At 44.0% G+C, this 19164-nt stretch overlaps 2 protein-coding genes across 4 annotated transcripts in view; both read right to left on the bottom strand.

Annotated features, from left to right (window-relative positions):
• Positions 1–1430: 1430 nt before the first annotated feature.
• Positions 1431–4788, bottom strand: LOC109889826 (mRNA decay activator protein ZFP36L2-A-like). The gene is made up of 2 exons (XM_020481565.2): positions 4372–4788; positions 1431–4144 (listed from the first exon to the last, which is right to left on the bottom strand). Exons 1-2 carry the CDS (start codon positions 4420–4422, stop codon positions 2960–2962), a joined length of 1236 nt encoding a protein of 411 aa, XP_020337154.1. The 5' UTR covers positions 4423–4788; the 3' UTR covers positions 1431–2959.
• A 2287-nt stretch (positions 4789–7075) lies between these two features.
• The window catches only part of thada (THADA armadillo repeat containing), a 106652-nt gene continuing 94563 nt past the window's right edge, over positions 7076–19164 (bottom strand). Inside the window, exons 37-39 of one of the 3 annotated variants that reach the window (XM_020481562.2) lie at positions 8512–8613; positions 8079–8248; positions 7076–7849 (exon numbers count right to left, since the gene is read on the bottom strand). In XM_020481562.2, coding sequence (XP_020337151.1) covers positions 7523–7849; positions 8079–8248; positions 8512–8613 — 599 coding nt within the window. In that variant the 3' untranslated portion in view covers positions 7076–7522. Of the gene's footprint in view, positions 7850–8078; positions 8249–8511; positions 8614–16730; positions 18291–19164 lie in introns of those variants that run through there. The other 2 variants (XM_020481563.2, XM_020481564.2) reach the window with 2 other exon arrangements.

The raw sequence follows: 19164 nt of genomic DNA, 5'->3' as shown, positions 1-19164 counted from the left end.
ACATCAGCTGATGTAAGAAGGGCTGTATAAATACATTTGATTGATTGATAATAGTTTCATAGCGGTCCTGGATGTTGTCAGCGCTCGATCTGCTCCATCCTCAGTAAACACTACCCTCTGAGATGTTCTGGAAATAAGTTCCATGGTAATAGTCATGATGTGGCTCACGCCTTACTGAGCATGACAAAAACAATGCCAGGACAAGCCAAGCTGCTCTCAAGCAACGCACTGTTGCAAAAATAGGAACCTCTAGAAGCAGCCATCCCACCGACCCGGTCAGAAGGGGGGGGGAAAAAATAATAAAAAATAAATAAAAAAAGAGTTCGCACTGCAGGGGAGGCGAGGAACTGGCCTCTTCCTGCCGTAATCAGAAGTCAGTAGTTCCTGTCATTGTAGGAGCATGCACCCACCCCACACACACAGGTACGTGAACCCTACTTGGCGCAGGCATCATGGGCCCTTCAGCTCTCTTCTTCATAAACACTTCATTATGAAAACCTGAGGACTCTGTAAATATTTGCTCAGCCTTTATCACCCTCCCGTATCTTGGCGTGAACTTTCCGCACTACACAGCTTCCAGGGCTTTATTTTCTTAATGACTTTGTGGGTTCTGATAACTTCCCAGAATCGACAATTGAAAATGGGTGGAGAGTTCCTTGAGGGGCTCCTGAAAAACAAATAGTGCTGCAATAGCTTTTAAAATGGGTTAACAACTCTCACTTACCCTGCCCGTTTGACTTCTATCTACCTGCTCCAGACCTGGCAAACAGGCGTGAGACCTCTGCAGATTTATTTCAAGACTAAATCATAACAGGAGGTTATGGCTACACTCATCCATACAGATGAAACATACAATGTGGGGATGACATCCACACCTGGTATGATCATCCTAATTTGGTATCCTATTAGTGAAGTATGTATGGAGACTGCTTTATCACTTAACACTACACCCTAACTACTTACAATTCAGATTTGGTCCAAGATCTGACAAGTATAATAAAACAAAATCACATAAAAAGGTAGGTTCCTCAGCCTCACCTCCCACTAGTGTTGAGGTTGGTTGTTGTGATGTGGAGGGTCTACTCGAGTTAACACAAAGCCCCATTGGCCCCTAGCCAAGACAAGGTCAGAGTAGGCCTCTGAGGATAGACACTTGATACAGCTATGCCAGAGATGGGTGCGTTCACTAATGACTCAGGCCTTTTCCCCTCAATGATGCTGGGGGAGGTGATTTATAACTTAGTGTGTTTTTGTTAGGAGCATGGCAAACCTGAACATGCTAGTATCTTTAGGAGGCAGTATCCTTCCTGTATGAATGATTGAGAGGGTGTAGTGTTGAAAACAGATGACACTAGAGAAAGATCTTCCCAGAAATACCAAGACACTTGCTTCATTCTTTCTGTGAAGGATAAGACCAAGCAGCACAAAACTATTTTCAAAATCATTTTATTGGGAGAACTACAAAAGAAAATGTACAGTACAAAGTCTCACACTCAATTTGTAGTGAACTGACTCTCCAAAAATAATTATATTACAACTCAGGTTGTCTTTTTGTCCGTTTTAGCTACATTCAAAAAGCTTTACTTCTGATAAAAGTAGTCAAAAAAATACATAGTGCGCATCCCCTGAACTAGGCAATATAAAAAAAAATCAAAAGTAGAGGAATGAGGAATAATAAAATAGTATGGTTGTCCCAGGGTCTTATAATAAGTGGTAACAACCTTCAAAAGTAATTCAGCTCCAACACTACATTCAATTAAAGTTGTGGAAAAGATATATGTAGGAAAAAAATACTTTATTTGGTTAATATTAAAGGCATGTAAGATGGTGAACCCTGTAGGCACTACACAATAATACTGGGGCACAAGGGATTGCTACATTCTTTAGCGCGTGGCTGGAATCACAGTGTGACCTCGTACAAACAGAACACAAAATACTTTTTTGGTTAATTTATTTACTTGGGTTCTTTGTCACCGAGTCTGATCTATGGAGAAAAAAAAAAATATGCAAGGCTAGCTCAGGTTTGGACGGTCTGCACAACCACATTGTTTATACATTCTACAGAAACATCTAGATAAGGATTCTCAAAACACCTTCCACAGCTCTTACAAGCAACCTCAGAACAGCAAATCACGCAAACTTTTGTTTTAATAAACGTAAACAAAATTTAGGAAATAAATATCACATACGTTCTCTTAAATTAAGATTATTTTTTTTTTACTAATTTACAATAAAAATAACCAAGTGAAGTTACAAAAGGAGACCAAAAACAATATATATATATATTACTGTGAAAAGGACATACACTCCACTTTATGCAGATTAATAATGGCGATCATAATTTAAACATAAAAGAATATAGATCTATTGCTTCATCATACTTGATAAATACAGTATGGACAAATTACCAACATATAGCCTACACTTTTCACAAGATAATAAATAAGTTAAATATTTCATAGCCAGTAACGCACTGCTATGTAATCACTCAAAACAGCTAAAAATATATAAAATATATTTTCAACCATCTGCAGTGATTTCCCCAAACAAACCTAACTCAGAGTGCTTCAACTAAGCAACAAACTATACTATTCAAACAAACCACTGCGTGGCGCTGTGAAAAAAAGATTAAAGTTCTGGAATGGAAGTTTAAGCTTTCAGAAAGGAACATACTTAGAAGAGAAGAAAAAAAATGTACATTGTGTCAAGGCATTTCTTGGCAGGATGGAGGAAATCTGAATCTGCTTTACAGTCTGTGTCAAGTTTTGTACACATCTATCCCAGGGAAGTGTGGCTTGCCTGAGACAAATACTGCCCTTACTTGCAGCGCAAAAGTGTTAAGTCACCGATGGAATGCCTTCTGTTGATATCTACTTCTATACAACCCTCATTACAAAAAGAAAAACAACTAATGCCATGTCATGGACACATTTGATCCATTGAAAATAACATGGGATGTCTAGTCATCAGAAATCGACAGCCTGCTGAAGATTGGCAAACGTTTCCCAGCATCCAAACTCGGAGACTCAGAGCCGCTAAGACTCCCAGAAGAGCTGAGGGACCCGCTCGCATAGCTCTCCCGGTCTGAGAGGGAGTCCGGCGGGCTAGGAGGGGAGTCGAACACCGGTGAATCGTTGATGCGGCGCAGGGACTGCAAGTGGCTCATGTTATATGAGGGGGGAGAAGGGGGGCACATGTTGGCTTGAATGTTCCCGTAGTAGGCACCATTGAAATGGTTGTTGCCATAGCTGTTTTGCGTATGCAGGGCCAGGGGAGCAAGTAAGGCTTTCAGGTCATGTCCAGGAAAACTGAATGCACTGTTCACACAAGACATGGAGTTGGGAGACCGTAAGTCCTCATAATAGTTGAGAGAGCAAGAGGAGTTTGAGGGGGGTGGTGGTGTGCGCGACGTAGGGCTCTCGAGTAGTGGCGACTCAAGTCCGTGGTGGCTGGAAAAGCCTGAAAAACTCAGGCTGTGGTGAAGCTTTGGTCTGTCCCGGTTGTACCCAACTTGCTGCGGCACGTCGCCGTTTTGACCATAGCCGCAGAGCTCGCGAGCCGATTTGGGTTCCCCCTGCACGTTGGCGTTGCTTGGAGCGGGTCTGCGCTCATCCGCGTTGTGGATAAAATGACAGCGGGGACCGTAGGGGCAGAAGCCAATAGTGTGGAAAGTGCGACAGGGCTCGGTTTTATACTTAGGGTGACGAGACAAATTTCTCAGCTCATGGTAGCCGTGCGCGAACTGGCATTTCTCTCCGTATTTGCACGCTCCGTTCTCCTCGAAGGGTCTGCAGAGTTCAGTCTTGTAGCGGGTGGAGTTGATCTGAGAGCCTGGCTTCTGCTGCACGATCTGCAGCTGCTGGCTGCGGTCCCCATTCTCGCTGTATGTCCGGTCGCGGAACTTGTTCTCCTTGTTCATAATGGCAGTGCTGCTGCTCGTTGCGTTCTCCATCAAATTACTGTAGGAGTTGGCAGAGTACTTGTTGCTGTTGTTGGTCATTGCTTCCATGTTGGTGGTCGAGCTTCTACGAAAAAATCCCGGCGCGAAAGAACTATTGGAGCTGTGTGTGGTCACTGGAGGCCCCACCGCTTTCTTGTCCAGTATGCTATTGATGTGATTCACAGCGTTCATGTTCATATCTTGCTGTTGAGAGAAAAGACAAATTAGCAATGCATTTCCAATAACGCGGTTTTGGACGAACACATGCATTCTCATAAAGCAAAACTGGAAACGTACACTTTGTTACAAGTAAAAACTGCATGCGCGTGCCAGCAACACGTTATTGCAACCTACTGAAAATAAATGTGTGCTCTAAGTTAGCTAGCCACCCGACTTAGTAAAAAACAACTCCAAACTATGGGGAAACATACCTTGTAAAGCATGTCGATGTCGTAGAAAGCGGACAAGATGGTTGCAGACATCTCTTTTTCGGAAGTTCTGTCGCAGTAACGTTACAGTAGCTCTCATAGAGGACCGACCAGGATCCTTCAATGCACGAGGCAACGGTTGTAAAATGGTGCCACGACTGTTTTTTGTTTTAGAGCGTTAGAAGGAAAAACGAATGTGCAATTCCAGCGATGGAGAGGAATCAACAAGTAGGTGAAAGTTCCTTGTGTGTTGCAGGTTCTTCCTTAGAGAAGCGCCGAGCCAGACTGCTTCACTAACTGCTTTCCCCCTGCACATGGATATAAATGCTTCGCGGTGGCTCGCGTGGGTGGAGTTTTCTGAAGTTGTAGCAAAGTTTTCTGCAGGGTACGCCCCCGGTATTCAATCGTCTTCCAGTCACTGGTTGGCCGCCTTGAAATTGTACCCCTCCACAATTCTATCACACCACGAACTTGTGTAAAGTTCCATATCATTTGTCATTAGAATACTAATACTGGGAATTAAATATGAGCTCTATGCTTGAATCTAGCAATAGCGTACAGTAGTAGTTGCTGGAAAAGTTATTTTTTTTTGTACACGTTTAGGCAAATCCAAACTGTAAGGACCACTGCTCTCTCACTCTCTCGGTTTCGCACGTTTGAGAGGGACAGTAAGTGTTTGGGGACATCGTATGAATGAACGCAGCACGTCTTTTAGTTGTTTAGGTTTGTACCCGAGTGGTTGCATAATGATAATCCACACCCCCTAATGTATGCCCTAGATCAGGGCTCTAAAACCATGTTCCTGGAAAACTATTGTCCCATAGATTCACTCCATCGCTAATTTCTAGGGCATCCGATTCATATAGCGTGTTGATAAACGGAATAAAGTTAGTAACAACTGGGGTTGGTGCGAAAACCTACAGCTCTACAGGAGCAGGGTTGGGGAAGCCCTGTGCCTGGTCTCTTACAAAATATAATTTTCCACTCCAACCTGGTGAAATAACCGACTTATTACAACAACAAAAAATAGACATTGCATAAGTTGAATTGTTGTGCAGCACAGTTCATTTACACAAAAGATGGCTAATTGAAATATAACAAGGACACACGAATTCAAAGTAGCACTCATTGAAGTCACTCGTTAAACACAGAGCGTTCAGCCATCTATTCTATACTGTGGCTCAACCGCACACAACCTCAGAATACTGCACCGAGACTTGACTGAAGGAATGTGAATCTCTGTAAAATAAGCAGTGGAACACTGCCCCCCTGAGAGCAACGCCCAAAATGATTTTACAGACTTGAGCGCCACCTGCTGAGGTGCAAGGCAGGATTTAAATTTAAAATAGCCTATTTTGTCAGTGTGATGTAACAAACACTAACACCATCCGAAAGCTATGAAAGTGTGAGAATGAAAATACTCTAATTTGGAGCTGAACCAAGTTCACAGCCACACCATACAAAGACTGCATAATTAGCAATGAGGATCAGAGCAGCATGGCTATACTAGGGATATATTTTTGTTTGGAGAATGTTACAATTCTGTAGAAAACGTATCACCAAAAATGGCAGGTTTCTGTGACACCAGTTACCATTCATGTCTTTCCCAATTGCCCAAATCTGAAAGTGCATTGTGCTTCATTCAATAGTCATACTGTGAGTAGTTCAGCTGCTGAGAGCTGGATATATAAAAGCCAACTAGCAACAGCCGAAACCAAATGACAACGGGTTGGAATCTGCTACTACGAACCTTTACATTTGAGCTCAAGCATTTATGATAAATAGTCCAATGACAAGGCAAGCCTCGTACTTTTGAGAAATCCCTTGATCATGTCCTCATCCTCAAAAAAAAAAAAACTCCCATCACACAGTGCTGTTTTTATTGGGGGGGGGGGGGGGTTCCAAGCGTTCCAAAAAACATGACAGAATTTTTACAGTAACAGGGAGCGTTGCCAGTACTACAGAGCGAGACTGCCCAGCTGTCTGCACGGGTCGCAGGCACGGGACAGTGGACCATTGTATTGCCCTCCTAATTACGTAACCTAGGACACCAAGGGGGCATAAAAACCTGGAAAACATGTTAAATATATGAAAATTACCTCTTACAACATATCCGAGGACAGCTGTAAACAGAACAAATTGAATTACAAGTGTAATTTAGGGTAAACATCTGCGTTAGCAACCCCACGCATTGTCAGATTTATTCCCCCCTCCCCATTAAAACCACACTGTTGGTGTTTCTGCTTTTGAGGACCTTATGACTCCGGGTGTTGTGTGGATTTCATCTAAATGTCCGAAATGCACAACATCCTTGGAGGCAATGTTTATGTAGGGTGTATACATTTGCCGTTCTGCCCTTGAGCAAGACAGTTAACCCCCCCAACAACGACTGCTCCGCTGGCGCCGATGACGAGGACATCGATTAAGGCAGCCCGCACCTCTCAGATTCAGAGGGGTTAGGTTAAATGCAGAAAACACATTTCGGTTGAATACATTGTTGTGCAACTGACTAGCCCTTTCCCTGTTACACTGTAGTGTATATGAGAACAGTGCATGAAGTGTTATTTTTCACATGTAGAGCTAAAGGAATACTATGTCCCAGCACATAGGTTGAAGCCTCAGTGCTCAGTCCTGTTGTACAAGGTGCTGTGAGGACACATACATACACATAACGCCCTGTGGTTGTTTTCAAAAATTACGAGGCACATGAATTAGGCATCTTTAATTTGAAAAACAGAAACAAAACTCGAACATAAACACTTTCCGCAGTACATTCCCTTCTAAAACAAATACAACCGCCGCTGATTAAAATGTTAGTCGTTAAAATGTGTACTGCTTGCATAATTGTTCAAATCAAAATATGAATTGGAGTAGCGAGACCGTTGATGCATTTCCAGGCACTAAGGATGTCTCATAGCTGAAAAATGTAATTCCATAACTGTGGTTAATAGATCATACTCCACCCCCTTTTCACCATCAGTTATATCTTAACAAGTGAAGACTTGACAGAACTCCAACCTGAATATCTATCGAGATGGTTCAATCTACAATACCAAATCCACCTTTACTCTGGTCTTGACCCCAGAAACTGACCAAGAATGTTAACTTACTAGTGGCTATGGTGTCTTAGACCGACATTGATCTTCCCTGGTCCTCAGCCTGACAGACCAGTCTGTCTCAGGGTCCCCAGTATAGCCAGAACCAGTGTGGCCCTCTCCTGTTGTAGGGCCAACCGGGCATGCTCTATGGTGCAGGAAAACTGGGGCAGGGCTGGGAGGCCCTCTAAAGCCTGCTGGGTGGCCAGGGATAGGGCCTCTGCCTGGGCTGAAAGTCTGAGCAACTCTGCCTGGTTCTGGTTCAGAGCCGTCAACCCTGGGGCCTTGAAGAGGACACCCAGGTGTCTGTGTAGTAGCCGTGCCCACTGGACAGGCTCGGCCCAAAGGTTCAGATCGCCCTTCTCAAACAGGAAGTCCTCTTCATCCTGAGCAGAGGAGATGAGAGTGAATGGAAGATGATAACTATTGTGTTCAAATAGAAGAGGGTAAAGAATGGATTCAGATTGAATGAAGTACATTTTATTCTTTAATGCATTTCAGAGATTGGCAGAGTATCTTCTTCATTCCAAAGGGCATAGACGTCAACTCTCCATTCCAACTAATCTTATCCAGTCGAATCCCAAGTCTTCGGGAGGTGTGTGTGTCTCCCCTTACCAGGCCAGTTGCTTCTGCTGTGGCTGTCTCTTGCTCCTGGTCTCCCAGCAGCCACTCTGTCAGGGTGAGGATGCCCATTGGCACCTGCCCCCACAGCTGGAACAGCTGGCATAGCAACCCCACACCCATGTCCAGGGCAACAGGTGGGCACACCGAGACACAGGCCACATCTAGGGACACAGGGGACAGAGTCAACAACATGAGGTCGGGGTTCACATACCTACTTTCACATTCTGGGAATCTGGAGAGAAGAGACAGGGGTAAGTATGGTTCGGAGAGCAGGGGAGTCTTTAGGGGTAAACAGGCACCAGAACGAGAAGCACTGACAACGCTACAATGTGGATGTTCTTTTGGTTCACAGCATCCGTCACCATTAGGCCCAAAGAACACTAAATAAGGAGCAGGAGAAGAAAAAATGAAGTATGCTCCCAACCTGTTGCCTGACACAGGATCAACGCCAAGCTTATACACAAGATTGATGCGCTTCTGTCTTTATGTTCCAGACCAAGTGTGCGTTCTCTTCTGAGCCTGGAACCTATTATGGGAAAGACATTTAAATAAAACACACACCAAGGATTGAGCTGGGAAAGAGTATGGGAGAGAGCACAGGAAGAGCGTAAGTGAAGAGAGAAGAGACGGCACTTTCGACGGGAGGACATGACAGTATTAACCCTCATCCAGCAACAGCCTCTAGCCCTAGATGTAACGACTCCACGCATCAATGTGAAAGCTCTCCGCAACTGTGTGCGTGTTTGTGTCTTATTATCCCTTGACCATGCCCAAAAAGGGACCTTAACCCCCATCAACATCCCCACACATCATCCCAAACCACTCCTTAACCACCACCACCCCAACAGTGCTGGGGATAGTGGCTGTTCAGGAAGATTGGTTTTCCCTTCTAAAAGGGGGGTGTAAAACCAAGGACTTGAGATTCATAGAAACCCACTCCGAACCTAGGAAGATGGTAATTGTACGGTATTATCAGGGATTTTGTGTGTTGAGCCGGAGTGGCATGTTCCTTTCTCAAACCAAAGTGTTGTGCCGTCCCCTCTCTGGGTTGTCCCAGCTCTGGTGTCACCCCAGCCATTCATCCCAGAGGGGGAGAGAAGGTGACAGGCTTCACCGCTGGACCTGGCCCAGCATGATTCAAAACACAACCAGACCCAAACATTAAGGCATAATAGGAAACTAGCCACTTTTCAATTGATGAACTTTTGGGAGGTTTCACACTTCACTAACACGATTTCCCCTGGTCTGTCCTCGGCTTACAGTACTCAACATCCACTACACTCCTCTCAGGGGATTGGCTTTCCCCTGCTATTAGTCATGTGTGTGTGTGTGTGTGGTGGGGCAAGAGTGTCGGTGTTAGAGTGTGTTGTTTATGTGAGTAATAGTGTTCATCTAACAATCTTATCGGAGAGAAGACAGAGCAGTGCCACCATCTTCCTGTTGGTTAATGGGGCTGGCAGGGAGTGACTGACCCACCACTACAGTTGGCACACTAAGCCTGTTGGCATTCAGTGGCTAGAATAGAAAGAGTGTGGAGAACAATCCAGGAGTATACACGACAAAATATATGGAGTCCTACAATTAAAACATCTCATCATAAAACCATAACATGAGGAAAGGTACTGTAGGGCATTGTATGAGCTACAGCTGCACTGGAAATAGATTTAGACTCATTTCAGAGAGATCAATGCCTGTTCCAAGTACTGCCCTTCGGTCACGGCAACGGTATTTCGGGGGGTGAATTTTTCCCATCCGCCTCGTTTCTGCACCGTTACGCAGCCAGCAAGCTCTGTGCCATGTTTCGCTATGAAACAGAGCCAAATTCCGGCGGGAAAGGAGGATGCTTAATTCCTGAAATCAATATGTGGTGCGAGTCTTGGGCTGGAACTAATTTTAAAAAAAAGAAGTTTGGACATAAGGAAAGAGAGAAGGGAGCTTTGGTGTTCCGCAAATCCGGGACATAGTTTCTGCAGCTGGGGGGTGTCGGGTGTACCAATGACAGAGGAGGGCTGTAATGATAGTGGTAAAATAAGAGATATTGGTGGACCCTCCTGCCTTCCTGGCGTCATCATACGGTGTGTGTTGGAGTGTGAGGGGGGAGTTACACGCCCACGCTCCATTCAGCTGCTCAGCCACCCACATCAGAGAGATAGGGGGCCACAGTACGCCACTTCTATGCCCAGTTTTAATCTACCTGGACCCCTAACCTTGGGAACACAGGCCCCTGCCCCAGACCCCTCCACCTGCATTTCTAACAAGGCCCTGCTTAATCTTTTCACTCCTCACAGATCAAAGAAAAACATTTTGAGTGCTGATACACAAAATGGTGACAATCTTGGTTTACGACGGTGTAGGCTTTTGTATACCTGTACCTATATGCTCACACACATTCACTGGCAGTAACACACACACACCAGGGTTTCGTGACCGAGAAAATGTTAATTTACCGGACCCATATATGCATTGGGTGTGTAATCCATTAGGGCATCCACCCAAGGTGCTCGGAACGACAGAAATTACACACTTAGATTATGGTAATCTTCACAGAACATGCAACACCTGTAATGAAGCTGCCACTCAAGTGTCATTTTCAAACATTTGCCAAAATGCAATTCACAGGGAAACAATTTTAAACAGCGCACCTGATGCAAGCGGTTCCATATGTGACAGAGATGAAAATCTGTTGTGAATCTAAAAGACTCATCAACTAGGATAGTTTGCAAATATGACTAGGGTTGTGCTTTTGGCTTCTGGACAATGAAAGAAAGTTGATACGAAAACCAATAGAACAGGAGATGCTGGTTATGGCATATGAGGAAGTCTTTATGAAATAATTGCCTCCAGATTTCAAAATGGTCGGATTTTGCCTAGGCTACTTTGAAGCAAGGTAAGACACGCTTCATAATATGAAGTAAAACGTTCAGGTTTCAAACAATTAAGTATCAGTTCTCAAAATGCATGCCTCCAGCTCACATTGCAAAGCGGTGGGTGACGCGCTGATAGCCTGCCTACCGTTGTCTATGTACATGAATGGTGAAGAGGCCGCTTCAATTACCAGTTGAGAAATAAAAAGAGCCATTTTTAAAATGGTGGCCATCAAAACAAGTTAACACGCAATTCCATTTAGAATTGCTGCGCAATGACTGGGATAATATAAAAGCACGTTTCACTCCAGCAGCAACAAGGTGAGGAGCTGCAGCAGCAGCACTCACTGAGGTGATATTCCTCTCAGAATAGGCTCTTTATATTGTGCACGTGTGACAAATAAGATACACTACATGACCAAAAGTATATGGACACCTGCTGGTCGAACATCTCATTCCAAAATCATGGGCATTAATATGGAATTGGTCCCCCCTTTGCTGCTATAACAGCCTCCACTCGTCTGGGAAGGCTTTCCACTAGATGTTGGAACATTGCTGCGGGGACTTACTTCCATTTCGACACAAGAGCATTAGTGAGGTCGGACACTGATGTTGGGCTATGAGGCCTGGCTCGCAGTGAAACAGGAAAGGGCCTTCGCCAAACTGTTGCCACAAAGTTGGAAGCACAGAATCGTCTAGAATGTTATTGTATGCTGTAGCATTAAGATTGCCCTTCACTGGAACTAAGGGGCCTAAGCTGAACCATGAAAAACAGCCCCAGACCATTATTCCTCCACCAAACTTTAGTTGGCACTATGCATTGTGGCAGGTAGCGTTCCCCTGGCATCCGCCAAACCCAGATTTGTCCGTCGGACTGCTAGATGGTGAAGCGTGATTAATCACTCCAGAGTCCAATGGCGGTGAGCTTTACACCACTCCAGCCGACACTTGGCATTGTGCTTGGTGATCTTAGGCTGCTCTGCCATGCAAACCCATTTTATTAAGCTCCCGACAAACAGTTCTTATGCTGACATTGCTTCTTCCAGAGGCAGTTTGGAACTCGGTAGTGAGTGTTGCAAATGAGGACAGACGATTTTTACACACTACGCGCCACAGCATCCCTTTCTGTGAGCTTGTGTGGCCTACCACTTTGCAGCTGAGCCGTTGTTGCTCCTAGACCTTTCCATTTCACAATAACAGCACTTACAGTTCACCAGGGCAGCTCTAGCAGGGCAGAAACCTAACTTGTTGGAAAGGTGGCATCCTATGACAGTGCCACGTTGAAAGTCACTGAGCTCTTCAGCAAGGTCATTCTACTGCCAATGTTAGGCTATGGAGATTGCATGGCTGCGTGCTCGATTTATACACCTGTCAGAAAGGGGTGTGGCTGAAATATCCAAATCCACCAATTTGAAGGGGTGTCCACATACTTTTGTGTATATAGTATACATGTAGACGAACTAAAATAAATGCACCAATTTAGTTCCACTGAATTATGCAAATGACCGATAAGCATGACGTCAAAACGTATTTACATCGACTGGTATGTCCATCAGTAGCTAGGTTTCTATCCAATTGGGCGACAGATTTTCTTGCGAATATTCAAAAATCCGAATAGAGATGCATTTCCATCAAATTGACTTGTGGCAGATAAAAGGCTGTGCGTGATGACGTAGTGCACAAAAATACCTTGTCTGATTACATTTCCATGTACCTTTTTCCCCTCATGTACCAACAAAAAAATACAAGTTAAACAGGTTTCCATCACATTTTCAACTCTACCGATGGTTTTCTCCTAAAAAAAAGTGCGTTATGTAGCGAGTACACTCTGGTATTGGTACATGCACTCTAGCCAAGAGCGCACTTTATCTGTGCACGGTTGGCTAGAGCGCACATTTAGCCTACTCGATATGACGGTTATTATATCAATATTTACCCACCAACATAATTCATTAATTTTAGACACAAAAAGGTACCAACTTGTCTAGTGTATTTAGTTTGATTGACATTTGGAAGGTTTACCTAAACATTTCATCAGGACTTTATCCGACATGTACTTCACCTGCATAAAAACAGATGCAAACTTGGTTAATGAATAAAAAAGCATTATTTTACAAATGGCAGTGTTTTTTTCTCCCGCTCAATTTGGCCGGCAACAATTAAAATGTATCGGCTTTTCATATAAGATTTTGCTAAAAGCCATCAAGGGAAACCCTGACACACACACACTGGAGATGGTGCAGAGACCAGGACGTGTGAGAGAGAGAGTGAGAGAGAGGTGTTGGTGTGTGAAATAAAAACACCTTCCTCCTATAGCTCAACGAGAACCAGTGTGCGAGATAAAGACTATAGCCTCGCAAGAAGAGCCTCTACTCTAGTAATCAATAACAACAAATCACAACAATCATGAACATATAAAAGTCGGTTGTACTACGCCAGTGCTGGTGGGACTATCTGGCCATCTCCAGACCAGTCTAAAGTAACAGTGACACTCAGGAGTGATTTTAGTTCTAATTGCAGGTGATTTTCTCCGCCTTGCGGTGACAACTACAGAATATTACTTCACCTCAAAGCTTTTTCTTCAGTCGTCGTCAGTAGACTAAGCTGGGCCTCAGATTTGACAGAGGGTGCTTCCAGGCTAAAAGAGACTTGATAGTTACATATTGGGACGTTCATTTTTATGATGTGTTGTATCATTTTGACAATATACTTATTTTGCTAGTTGGCTTTACCTGAACCAAAACGGCAGGATTTATCCTTCATAGCTCGTTTTTCTTTTAAAATAGGCAGTCAATTCGTTTTCAGCACCTTTATTTCCATGACTGATCAAAACTAGGTTGACATGGCTCTCTTGCCCCCTGCAGCAGACATATGGAGAGCAATTTGTTTGAAACATCGAGTCGCAAATAAAATCACAGTGTCGAATCGCAATACATATAGAAAGGGGACGGGGATACAGTCAGTTGAACAACAGTGCAGTCGGGGGGCTGACTTAATAGATATGCACATTATCGGCCCCCGGGGAGAAGTTGGTGGGGGTTAACGGCCTTGCAATACATATCGTCTCGGCACCTAAGTATCGTGATCATATCGTATCGTGAGGTCCCTGGCAATTCCCAGCCCTAATAATGCATGCTCCATTCATACACTACTAACCTTGGTTTAATGACTGAACGATTCCCAGCCCTAATGCATGCTCCATTCATACACTACTAACCCTGGTTTAATGACTGAACGATTCCCAGCCCTAATGCATGCTCCATTCATACACTACTAACCCTGGTTTAATGACTGAACGATTCCCAGCCCCAATGCATGCTCCATTCATACACTACTAACCCTGGTTTAATGACTGAACGATTCCCAGCCCCAATGCATGCTCCATTCATACACTACTAACCCTGGTTTAATGACTGAACGATTCCCAGTTAAAACAGAAAAAGTGGTTTATAGGTGAAAAATCTGCATATCCTCCTACCATCATGCTGCTGTAAGTGATTGGACAGAGCGGCACACACACACACACACACAACATAATATTGAAGTTAATATTGACATAGGCTGAGAGCGTGGATTCAATGATGGTTCATTGAGAATGGCCTGACAGGTCAGCACAGCCCATAAGACCACTACTGTTGATGCTATTCAGTCTGCAGAGAACCACACTTTATATCTGAACTATAAGGTTGACAATTCAATGCCACTGAGCTAATAGGTAACTAAATGCTGAACATTCTAAATGGAATAAACAATAACATCCACTACTACAGTTGTCACCATAATTAAGTAACATAATTAAAGGTGAGAGAGACACCTTTAATTTTTTGCATTGTAATTTCAGGAAATGTCTGATATATCTGGCGCTAATAATGGAATGATAGTAGCTCACTGGTAATACTGTGAAACGCGATGCACAGTATCAGTCAAAAGTTTGTGTTTTTCTTCAATATTGAAAACAATAAAACTATGAAGTAACACATATGGAATTATGTAGTAACCAAAAAAGTGTTAAATCAAAATCGATTTTATATTCTCCTGGTCAATGCGGTCATCAAAGCAAAAGGTGGCTGTTTTGAACAATCTCAAATATAAAATCTATTCATGATTCCATGTGTGTTATTTCATAGTTTTAATTTCTTCACTATTATTCTACAATTGAATGAGTAGTGTCAAAACTTTTGACTGGTACTGTACATCCACAAAGAAGAAACCATATAAAACTGCAAGTACAACTGCAAGTTGTAGGTGAACCTCTGACTTCAACTGTAAGTATTCAGACCCTTTACTCAGTACTTTGTTGAAGCACTTTTGGCAGCGATTACAGCATTGAGTCTTCTTGGGTATGACGCTACAATCTTGGGAAACCTGTATTTGGGGAGTTTCTCCCATTCTTCTCTGCAGATCCTCTCAACCTCTGTCAGGTGGGATGGGGAGCGTTGATCCACAGCTATTTTAAGGTCTCTCCAGATATGTTAGATCGGGTTCAAGTCTGGGCTCTGGCTGGGCCACTCAAGGTCATTCAGAGACTTGTCCCGAAGCCAATCCTGCGCTGTACTGGCTGTGTGCTTACGGTCGTTGTTCTGTTCGCCCCAGTCTGAGGTCCAGAGTGCTCTGGAGCAGGTTTTCATCAAGGATCTCTGTACTTTGCACCATTCATCTTTGCCTCGATCCTGACAAGTCACCCAGTCCCTGGAAAACATCCCCACAGCATGATTGTGCCAGCACTATGCTTCACCATAGGGATGGTGCCAGGTTTCCTCCAGACTTGACACTTGATATTCAGGCCAGAGAATCTTGTTTCTCATGGTCTGAGAGTCTTTAGGTGCATTTTGGCAAACTCATAGCAGGCTGTCATGTGCCTTTTACTGTGGAGTGGCTTCCGTCTGGCCACTGTACCAAAAAATGACTAATTGTTGGAGTGCTGAAGAGATGTTTGTCCTTGTAGAAGGTTCTCCCATCTCCACAGAGGATCTCTAGAGCTCTGTCAGAGTGACCATTGGTCAGGGAGGTGACCAATAACCCAAGGCCTTTCTCCACAGATTGCTCAGTTTGGCCAGCTCTACGAAGAGTCTTTGTGGTTCCAAACTCCTTCCATTTAAGAATGATGGAGGCCAATGTGTTCTTGGGGACCTTCAATGCTGGAGAAATGTATTGGTACCCTTCCCCAGGTCTGTGCCTCGACAGAATCCTGTCTCGGAGCTCTACAGACAAATCCTTCGACCTCATGGCTTGGTTTTTGCTCTGACATGCACTGTCAACTGTGGGACCTTATACAGACAGGTGTGTGCCTTTCCAAATCATGTCTAATCAATTGAATTTACCACAGGTGGACTCCAAGTTGTAGAAACATCAAGGATTATCAATGGAAACAGGATGCACCTGAGCTCAATTTCAAGTCTCATAGCAAAGGGTCTCAATACTTATGTAAATAAGGTATCTGTTTGTCATTTTTGGGTAGTGTGTAGATCGCTGAGGAATTTTTATTTATTTATTAGGCTGTAATGAATCAAAATGTGGAAAAAGTCAAGGAGAACATTTTCCGTAGGCACTGTACTTGCAGATGCCAGGAGAACGCTGCCTGCCCCAACGCATAGTGCTAAATGTAAAGTTTGGTGGAGGAGGAATAATGGTCTGGTGCTGTTTTTCATGGTTCGGACTAGGCCCCTTAGTTCCAATGAAGGCAAATCTTAACACTACAGCACACAAAGATATTCTAGACGATTCTGTGCTTCCAACTTTGTGGCAACAGTTTGGGGAAGGCTCTTTCTGGTTTCAGCATTACAATGACCCAGTGCAGTAGCATAGCTTAATCATGATGGGCCCAGGTGCCCAAACAAATTATGGGCCCCCATCCCCATATTTCCCTTTAAAATGTAACTAATTTAGCTGGTAAGGCTGTCTGGTAATATTAGTAAGCATTGTAACAGCAGAGTTGAACCTAATCTAAGGGCACATTTGAAGCAGTTACCAGAGAAGCCGCAATATAGCCAATACATTCAGCACCATGGACGCTGTCAGAAATTAACCCATATAAGTCGATCAGCACCACGGAAAGCACAAAGCGGTCAAAAAACACCCTATTTTATCTGCTAATAATAGGCAATAGCCTATATTATAAAACAAATATATAGATCCACCTCGACAGAAACACCGAAACATAGCTAATTACCTAGTACATGCTCGCTGAGGTTATGCACGGTGGCAAAACTGACATAAGGGTATCTCAAATGATCTACCTCCTGCAGAGTCCTATAGCAAAAACACCAGCAAAACAATGAAGTGGAGCATTCAAAATGATTGCATAAATGGCAGCATGCCTTTAAACAGTATATGATGCGTATGCACTTACTATTATTACTATAGCCTAGTTAAACATAGACTAGGATGACAATGAAATGGCTCAGCGGCTGTGCACCACAACCTGGTTTCCAAAGACAGATCGAGCAGTCAGATTGACAAGCAATGTAAATGAATCTCAATAAAGCTCGATTTATATAGGCTGTCTGGGTAGCCTGCCCTGTAATAATATAAGCTATACTCACTCATTTGATTGGCATTCGACGGGCCTTGCGCTCTGCGAAGTCGTTGATTATGGCATTCAAATCTATGGCCCTGGTGTTTTCAATGGACAGAATGTAAAACCCACGCACTCTCTCCTGTCCCATGCTGCTGCTCAGGTATGATTTCATTGTTGTCCGTTTTGAAAAGGAGCGCTCGGCACTGGCTACCGTTACAGCGATGCTCCTTTATGACTGCCTGTAACTACTTTCCCAAATGTAGCAGTGACTGAATTGTAATCCACAATGAGCATCTTGGCCAGGTCTCTAACTGTAGTGTGCTTTGCTATTTCCTCCTTACAATAGGCCCTGAAAGAGAGTAAATGGCCAGGTTAGATATATCTGTAATGCTGTAATGTTCAGCCAGCCGGCTGGCGGTCTCGTAGAGTTCATCAGCTGCGTTGGCCAGGGTAGTGGGATGGATGGAGTCAAACAGACTCGACGTTGCCCGCTGACTTTTAAATCCGTTTGACAGCTGGTGGATAACGATGTCAAGGTTTGCATTAAAGACGTAGACTCTAAAACTACTTTCCCCATCAGACAGTCGCTCGTCCTCGCATAGCTCATCAAAATGACGCCTCGCCTTCCTTCTCAGAGTGTCTTCAAATGCGCGCTGAGCTCCCCATTTGTCGGCAAGGGTTTTTGCAGTGACTTTGTCCTTCTCAAAATCCTGTCCGGACAGGACCCCTATGTCCTTGAGTAGGCTGACTGCTCTGTGCAGGTCTGCATCTTTGGCCTGTAGCGTTTTGGACGACGACGTTCCCACTTTCTAAAACCTTAGTCTGCAGAACAACAAAACAAAATGTCAGTGCTGCCGCATCCTCCCTCTCGTTCTTCTTGTCACTTAAAAGCACAATGTTGGTGAGGTCCTTCATTACGTCCACATATCTGTATCTCAGGGTGGCAAGGGACTCCTATCTAGATGACCAGCAGGTGGGACACAGTCGTTTTAGTGTTACATTTTCTTTTTCCTGGTGCAAAATCAAATATACCACTCAACATTGATCTCTTTATGCTATGCCCGGAGAAGGTGTATAACAGTTCAACAGTCTCATAAAACTGTTTAAACTCCGGACACATTTTTGACAGAGACATTGAGCAAGGTTAAGATTGTGCGCTACGCAACGCACAACAGCAAGCGGCTCTTTTTCAGATATTCTGGCCTGCACACCCGAATAGACCCCGCTTATGTTCGCAGATCCATCATACCCCTGCCCAGGACATTTTGAAATATCCCACCCATTATCCTCTATGATGCCCAGGACTTTAAGTTGATGCTCAGCCGCTGATGTGTCAGCAGCCCCCAGAAATCCCCAAAACGACACTGTGACAGTCAGATCTGTGACTACATTATCGGCATCCCTTATCACTCTCACAAAGCGATGAACTTGGTTTAACTGGTCTACTTTGGATACATCTAGTGTCCATAATAATATAAACAAAAAAATGGGGCATCCTGCATCTCTCCCTGGATGTCACACTTCGTTCGCTCGGTTAAGATATAAATCAGCTCGTTTTGGATTTGAGGACTGAGATAGTTAATTAACAGATCATGCGGTGAGTTCTAAAAGTTCTCAGAACTGGGTCGTAAAATGACAGTTCAATTATACTGAGACGATTCCTGTCCCAACTTTTCACAGTGCCCCTAACTATGCG

Source organism: Oncorhynchus kisutch, linkage group LG4 (genome assembly GCF_002021735.2).
Source record: "Oncorhynchus kisutch isolate 150728-3 linkage group LG4, Okis_V2, whole genome shotgun sequence".
Taxonomy (NCBI): domain Eukaryota; kingdom Metazoa; phylum Chordata; class Actinopteri; order Salmoniformes; family Salmonidae; genus Oncorhynchus; species Oncorhynchus kisutch.
The sequence above is the reverse complement of the archived record's forward strand: the minus strand, read 5'-3'. Positions and strand labels throughout refer to the sequence as shown.

What these genes read in the sequence shown, in the direction of transcription:
- LOC109889826 (XM_020481565.2), bottom strand. Translation starts at nt 4,422, where the DNA reads ATGTCTGCAACCATCTTGTCCGCTTTCTACGACATCGACATGCTTTAC. An exon ending in ACATCGACATGCTTTACAAG is followed by an intron (nt 4,145 to 4,371) that starts GTATGTTTCCCC and finishes TTCTCTCAACAG; the next exon opens with CAAGATATGAACATGAACGC.